This window comes from Sinocyclocheilus grahami, unplaced genomic scaffold (genome assembly GCF_001515645.1).
Source record: "Sinocyclocheilus grahami isolate Dianchi unplaced genomic scaffold, SAMN03320097.WGS_v1.1 scaffold1135.1, whole genome shotgun sequence".
Classification (NCBI taxonomy): Eukaryota; Metazoa; Chordata; class Actinopteri; order Cypriniformes; family Cyprinidae; genus Sinocyclocheilus; species Sinocyclocheilus grahami.
In genome coordinates, this window is record NW_015506314.1 from 48,400 (window position 1) to 56,634 (window position 8,235).

At 36.3% G+C, this 8,235-nt stretch overlaps 1 protein-coding gene across 1 annotated transcript in view; it reads right to left on the reverse strand.

Annotated features, from left to right (window-relative positions):
* The window catches only part of hook2 (hook microtubule-tethering protein 2), a 22,610-nt gene that overhangs the window by 2,025 nt on the left and 12,350 nt on the right, over positions 1 to 8,235 (reverse strand). Inside the window, exons 10-17 of the mRNA XM_016252864.1 lie at positions 6,949 to 7,086; positions 6,739 to 6,826; positions 5,428 to 5,433; positions 5,273 to 5,307; positions 5,112 to 5,194; positions 4,467 to 4,570; positions 4,271 to 4,378; positions 4,117 to 4,188 (exon numbers count right to left, since the gene is read on the reverse strand). Of these exons, the coding sequence (XP_016108350.1) occupies positions 4,117 to 4,188; positions 4,271 to 4,378; positions 4,467 to 4,570; positions 5,112 to 5,194; positions 5,273 to 5,307; positions 5,428 to 5,433; positions 6,739 to 6,826; positions 6,949 to 7,086 (634 nt within the window). The remainder of the gene's footprint in view (positions 1 to 4,116; positions 4,189 to 4,270; positions 4,379 to 4,466; positions 4,571 to 5,111; positions 5,195 to 5,272; positions 5,308 to 5,427; positions 5,434 to 6,738; positions 6,827 to 6,948; positions 7,087 to 8,235) is intronic.

Genomic DNA, 8,235 nt, shown 5'->3' on the forward strand with positions numbered 1-8,235 from the left:
AGTCATTTTAAATAGTTCTAAATGTTACTGCATTTCTGATTTTTTTTAAAAATGAGCAGAAGAGACTTCTTGTAAAACTTTAAAAATCTTACCAATTACAAAATTCTGAATATGTACAATTTCATCCTGTTTTGCCAATCTAACAGAAGTCATTTAGACAGAAATATTTAAAGGTAAAGTAGCGAGAGAGTGGAAAATCATCATGAAATAAAATAAATCGTTACTGTGTTTGGAAATGGTTCCTTTAATACTGCTCGACTTGTGGTAGATAACCATGTAGGAATGAAATAAACTACAAAATTATACACTTGTACAGTATTATAAAGCATATGAACATTTTGAAAATGTCTAAAGAAATATTTTACGAAAAAAAAAGGTGATTCTCAAAGAACGAAAGAAAAACATCTCAGTGGTTTGTTCGCTAGCAAACGTCTGCTCCTAGGGGAACACGAAGATTTTAAATATAACATTTCCTCCCCTCTCTCATGTTTGTTCATTCTGCATTTGCATGCACAACTTTCGCTTTCCTCTGAGAAACTCGCAAAACTTTTTCGCGAGGGAACCAAGCGGCAACCTCCCGCTCTCTCGTGAAGCCAACACGGAAGTGACTAAACCTGTAATTCATCGACTGGCCGCTAGAGGCTCCAAAAGGGAGTCAATCCCATAGACTCCCCATGTTAAAATGCCCAACTTTACAGCAGAAAAAAACATGTTTACATCCTGGTTCAAAAGGTGGTTTTGGTCTATATAGCTAATTTTGCCCTTCATGACAACTGTGAGGAGGGTGAATTTTTTTATAAGTCATCCGTTTAAATTATATTAAGCCTTAAAGTTCTGCATAATTAAGGGCGTGGCCACTTGAGTGACAGGTGGATTGCCGCTGCCGTCATCGGCGTCAAGCTAGGTGGGCGTGGCTTCAGCAGCCAGCTCCCGCCTCTTTGCCCATCTTCGATTATCCGGGAGTGACGCGTGGTGAAGCGCTGCCAAGATGGCGACGGCCGGCTCCGCCCACTTTTGAGCTTCAAAAACGCTCTTCGGAAACCTACGGGTGACGTGACGGACACTACGTCCATGTGTTTAAACAGTCTGTGGAGGGAACGTGACAGCAGCCTTTTCCCGCCACTAAATAAAAAAGGAAACCGCGACCCTTTTTTTCCACAATTCTGACTTTATTTCAAGCAACTGTGCGTTATAAAGTCAGAATTGTGAGATAGAAACACTGAGGCACGTAAACGGTTCTTTGTTTAACGTCGGGGATTTCTCCTGCTTATTAACAAGCTACGTTCATACATTACAGAAGCAAACATCAGATGAACATGATAAACACCGGACGGACGAGATCCTCAACATATACACAAAGTGCTCATTCTGAAATCTGAATAAAGATGTATGCTTTGTAGCTACTACACATATACCTTCATTCGCCTTGTACAGGTATTCATCGTTTATGTCCTTTTGTTATAGTGTTTTTATTCGTACAGTAGGCTAACTGCAAATGTTTCAACAATGATTTCGATAACAGCATTCATTTTGAAGCAGGTAATGATTTAAACGCTGGTTAAATTAATTATTCATCTAACATACCTAACATTTTACATGGAAACGGTAATGCTGGTAAAACGCCTCATTTGCGCGATTTTGGAGAGTCTGAAACGGTTGCTCAATCAGGACATCAAAAATATACATTCAGTCCGTCTGCCATATTTTGTTCAGACCAAGCGGCAACCTCCGGAACCCTACGCCCATGTTTTTATACAGTCTAAGGTTCAGACCAATGAGAACAGGCTACCTCGGTATCAGAAGTGTTGAGATTTTTAGAATGCACATTAGTTTATGTAGAACTGTTTATGGACCAGATAAAATGTATCATTCTGCCTCATCCTTTTTATAAAAAAAAAATTTAAAATTCTTTTAAGTTTTATTTTCAGATTCCATTTTAACGGTTGAATTAAATTTTTGTAATCAAAACGCATGTCTAATTAATTATGAAATTAAATGACAATTTATTAAATGTTTCACAAACATTCAATTTTTAGAGCCCTATGAAATGTGTTCTATTTTTCCCCAAATTCTCTTTTTTTTTAATAAAACGGATAGTTCCGGTCCTGGATTCTGATTGGTTGAGCCGCGTTCGAAGCTGTTGTAAATTACTCTACAAACAAACACCTTTGTTTACTTCTGTGTGTTGCTCGTCAACCACTTTGTTGCAACCACAACTGATTCTGAGGAACTACATTGTTTGGTGGAAGAATACGGTTTTTATTAATATCATTACACTTTCTTTGCTCGGTTTTATTTAGTGAACCCTTACTACATATGGAATAACCATTTTATAAAAGCAATAAGCCCCGAGAAGCCATGGTTTACAGTGAATTTAATTGCTTAATTTTACCATTTGTATTTTATTTTCTTAATAGCAGAATTAAATTTTAGTAACCAAAAGAAAAAAAAGAAAAGAAAATGTCTAATTAATTGTAATCAGAAAATATACATAGTTTAAAGGGGTCATATGATGCGATTTCAAGTTTTTCTTTCTCTTTGGAGTGTTACAAGCTGATTGTGCATAGATAAGATCCCTGAAGTTGTAAAGACTAAAGTCTCAAAACCAAAGAGATATTCTTTATCAAAGTTAAGACTCTGCCACGCCCCCCTAAAACGGCTCGTTCTAACACGCCCCCCACATATCTACCTCACTATGTGGAAATATTTGCATAATGCACCCAAATGTTCATGCCTACAATAATGTACAGTATTTGAAAAATATGTCAACATATTCTGTTACACCAAATAATGATCTTTAAAAAAGCATAATATGTCCCCTTTAAGTTGAACAAACTAATCTTATGGAAATGTTGTTTTTTTCCTCCCCCTAAATTCAGTGTTTTTCATTTGAATTTTTCTGGAATCTGTTTTAATGTTCAATAATTAAAACGCATGTCTAATCAAGTGAATTTAGAAAAACGTAACAACTTAATTTATTGAATTTTTTTTAACAAAAATAGGGCCCTATGAAAGGTTTATTTTTCAGTCATTTTGTGTTGTCTGTTTTCAAGTTTTTTATGGATTTAATACAATTTATAAATTTTTTTAATAAAAAAAATGGTGGTAATCAAATGAAGTCTTAAAAAACAATTTAGTTAATCTTTTAAAATATATTCAAATCAAAATGTAACAATTCCTTTTATTCCTGGCAAACTTCCTAAGTTTTTAAATCAAACTTAGGAAGAAACAAAATTAACATATTCCTTAAAAACACATTTTCAGTAACTTATTATTAGCTTATGTTTACTACCGTATTGGCCCAAAGCGACCCCCTTTTTCTAGATGTACCTTTTGGAAAAAGGCTTTTTAAAAACCAAATCTTGTTTTTTCTCAGTAAAACACATTTTGTCTTCAATTATTTTCATATTGCATATTTTTCCTATTTTAATTTGTTTTGAAAGTATGGTCAAAACTGGTAAAATGTACCAACAATCACATTTTAAAAAATATACACTTTTTTTTATATACCATAAAAAAAAATAAAAAAAAACAGGTAGCCCATCTGAATTAGGACATTTAGGCTATCCATCTAATAGTAGCCTACCAAAATCTTATTAACAGTAGAAGTTAAATCTTAATGAGTCTTCAAATCTGGGTACGGTCTTACGTTTTAAAATCACAAAGGGAGTTTGGTCCCATCAGGCTAATGTGACAGTCACAACTCATGCAGCTGTAAGCTTTTCTGTTTCTTTCGTTTTTACTCACGATCTTTACAACATGCATTACATTACGTAATTCATGGCACACTTGTTTTATGCGTATTTGGCGCCACCTATTGTTGTGGGTGTATTATTGACAAGTCAAAGTCTAGACCCTGAATATAAGACGACCGCGTTTTTTCAGATGTATTTCCAAGAAAAAAAAAAAACATTGTCTTATATTCGGGTCAATACGGTACTTCCTAAAAGCATGCCACATATAGATATAAAAAATTATATAATAAAATGCTGAAAAAGTCATTTAACAAAAATATGATAGTATTCTTTCAACTTTGAAACTCTCCTAAATGTGTTTAGTGTTTTGAATGAAGGATTTCCTGCAGCATCTGACAGCGTGTTCCTGTGGTTTCCTCACCATGTTGTACCAGGCTGAGATGATGAGCTTCTCCTCCTGGTCGTGTCTGGAGCGCGTCCTCTCGAAATCATGCTGAACACACAGAGACGAGCGTGAGATCATCATCATCAGAACCACATAAACAGCAGTCTGTGTGTGTGTGTGTGTGTCTGACCTCCAGGTGCTGTATCTTCCTGTCCTTCTCCGTCAGCTGGTTCTTCAGCACCTGGACTTCAGCAGGAAACGCGCTGGACTTCTGCTTGGGGTCCAGAGTCTTTATGACCTGAAACACACACGCCTGGCATTCAGGGAGACACGAGCAGGACTGTTCTCTCACTATACAGCACTATCTATCTGCAGTCTATACTGACGGTGCGAGCTTTCTCCACGTATCTCTTGTATCTGTCCTCCATCCGTCTCATGTCTTCATCCTTCTTCTTCAGGATCTCCTGCAGCTCGTCGATCTTCTTCGCCACTGACACACACACACACAGTGTATCACTCAGTATTGTGACAGCAGCTCAGATGTTTCTATAGGACTATTGTAAGAAGCAGTTGTGTAACATAATAAAAGCATGGTTTACTCTTCAAAAATCAGTTTTTTGTCATACTGTAATGAACTGATGCAAAGCTTCAAACACACTCCAGTCTGTTCAGACTCTCCTGATTCTGAATCATTTGAATGAATCAGTTCGTTCAGATGAATTGTTAATGAACTGGTTTAATTCAAAAAGCGCAAGACAAAAAAAATAAAAAATTGTTTTATTTCGGTCCAAGCCGTGAAAAATGTAAGGGGGTCTGAATACTTTCCGTACCCACTGTATATATATATATACACACATACAGATTTTTCATCAATCTTAATTATCACAGTCATTTGTGATACTTTATCTGATGAGTAGCTTGCAGTTTGATGAACTAGCTTCAGAATAGCTTGTGTGTCTGTGAGCTAAATCAATAAAGATGTCATCAGAATGACCTTTGACCTGCGGCTGGTCGTGTGTGTGTGGACTCACTGTTACTGTCCACATGCGGCTCCAGATCATCAATCACCTCCCGTTTCCTCTGCAGGTCAGAATGAGCCTCATGGAGCTTCTCTCTGATCAAACACACACACAGCATTAACACAACATCTGATGAAGACGCTGGCTCAGAGAGGACAGACAGAGACACTCACAGATGCTCCTCCAGCTTCTTCTTCAACAGCGACGACTGTCAGAAAAGAGAAAGAGAGCAGTGAGACGCTGACCGATCACACACCGTCAGTGATGATCACAGCACATTAACAATCAGTCCAATCAGAAAGCAGACGGGCCGGTGGGCGGTACTTACAATGACCTGAGGCGGCAGATGATTGGTTGATTAGGAGAGGTGGGCGGATAAAAACAGACGAGCAGGCGTTAATTTCAGCACCGCAAACAAAACCGTTACAGATCTCACATATCAATCAACCAGAGACAGATAGAGACTCTTTAGAGAGTACTGTGTGGTTTAACATCAGATCAGATGATCAGGTGAGTCATATTAAATCAATCAAATCAATCACAAACAGATGGAAATCACTCAAGCGCTGCTGTCTGAGGAGATTCGCCACTCACTACACATTTACCTTCCACTTCACAGGGATTTGACTGGAGTATCTTCTATCTGATATACAATATGAACCTCACAAAAACAGCTCAAACTTCACTCCAAAGTAAAAAAAACAATTATATTAATTTTTTAAAAATAATTTACAAACAATTCAAAATGTAAACCTTTAAAATTTAGTCAGTTACCAAGGCAACATTTATAATTTCATTATTATTAAGCACTAAAATTACTTAAACTGAAATAAAAAATAAATTAATGCTGAGCAGAAACAAAATACTAATAAAAATAACTATTTAAAAAATATATATAAACCTGTATATATGCAAAGTTGTAGTTCTTAAATTAGCCCAAATTTCACACCAAAATAAAAACCGGTTTAAAAAGTTATTAAAAAGGTAAAAAAAAAAACCATACAAATTTGTGTAAATTACAATGATGGATACTTTGCAAATAATATATATTTTTTAGTTTTAGTTTTTTTAATTAATTGGTATTTTTTAATATCAATTCTAAAACTATAAATGTGAATTATTAAAAAAAAGTGTTATTAAAAAGGTTAAAAAAAATTAACCATAAAAACAAGTGTAAATTGCAACCAAAATACTACAATGGTGTATAAATACTTCATAAATAATCTATACATTTCAACAATATATTTTTAATTAATTGTTAATGCTACCAATTTTGTTTTAACAGGACTTTCATTTGGATTTGACTGGATGTTAGTATGATATTATTGATTAATATTATTCAGCTCCGCCCACACTGACTTCCTTTTCTCATGTCAAATTTACGAGGTGGAGCAAGTTATTACATTCAGAAGAAAAACGATAAAGAATCAATTCTTTAGACTAATGTCATTCATGAATTGTTCGCAATAAGAGCAGAGACAGATTAATTAAGGAGTCGATTCGGTCTGAAATGAGGCGGATCGTCCAGCAGACAGCAGCACTGAGTGTTTGTGGACTGAACGGAGAGATTTTAGCTCAGACACAATCACGACGCAAGGAATCAGTTTTCAGTGTGTGTGTGTGCACGCGCGTTACTGACGCCCTCGGTCTTGCTGTCCTGCTCCTGTAAAGCTCTCTGCAGCTCCTCCACCTGAGCGCTCAGCTCGGAGATCTGCTGCTGACTCAACCTGACACACACACAGACAGATAAAGAGCACGTCACACTCCATACGCTGATGTATCCGACATGTCACACACACACACACACACACACACACACACACACACACACACACACACACACACAGACCGGTTCTGCGTCTCGAGTGTGTTCTGGCTGCGCTGTGAATCCTCCAGCTGCGTCTGAAGCTCCTCCAGTCTGTGTCTGTACGACGACTCCTGAACACACAGCGTCTTATTCTCCTGCTGCAGACGCACAACCGTGTCCCTGACACACACACACACACACACACAGAGAGAAAACATTCACATGTCAGACTCATCTTATGTACACAGATAAGTGCCAAGGATCATGTGACACTGAAGACTGGAGTAATGATGCTGAAAGTTCAGCTTTGACTCACAGAAATTACAGTTTAACATATATTCACATAGAAAACAGTCAATTTAAATTTGACAGTTTTTACTGCATTTTTGATCCAAACTTTTGACCGCTAGTGTGTGTGATTTACATTAAGTTTTGAAACCGCTAAACTGCTCTAATGTTTAACTAGTAAAGTCCAGACACACTACAAGCTACTACTAAAAATAATTACTACCCACATTGACGTCGGTCACTTTTTAATTTTATGACTATCAGATTGTATAATCTATGTAACATAACATTCATTACATAATTCAAAGCTGTATTTATTTTGCCAAAAAAATCTGGAACATGAAAAGAAAATGTTACACTACATATTAGTGATACAACTACTTTTTTAACCAAAAACTACAATTAATTTGATAATGAATAAATTATGAATAAATGTAATAATCACATTTATTCAATAATCGACACTCAAGTGAAAACTGAGTTGCACATACACATTTCATCTGCAGTTTTTATCAAATTTTCAATTATATCAACCGAAAATCATCTGTCCAAATATGTTCGGTTGTGGACATTTTCGTGCATCACTACTAAATATTAATACAAAAAACTGCTCATTTATACAATGGAATAAAAACAGTATTATGTAGTTAAATTATACTAAAGTCTCAAAACCAAAGAGATATTCTTTATCAAAGTTAAGACTCTGCCACGCCCCCCTAAAACGGCTCGTTCTAACACGCCCCCACATATCTAGGTCACTATGTGGGAATATTTGCATAATGCGCCCAAATGTGCACGCAAAGAAAGAAGGTGTAGTTTCAGTAACAGCAGTTAGTGTTGAAGCAGCCATGTCAGGGAGACGCTGTGTGTTTCAGTGTGAAAGCAAAAGCACTTTATTTGACCTTCTGAAAGTAGATGCATTTAGGAATCTTTAAGATTACTTACAACAGAACAGCAATGCATTTTATGGACCACCGTGAACCTAGGAGAGGAGGTAATTCTGACTTTGCTATGACAATCTGGCGCTTCTGAATCAGCTAC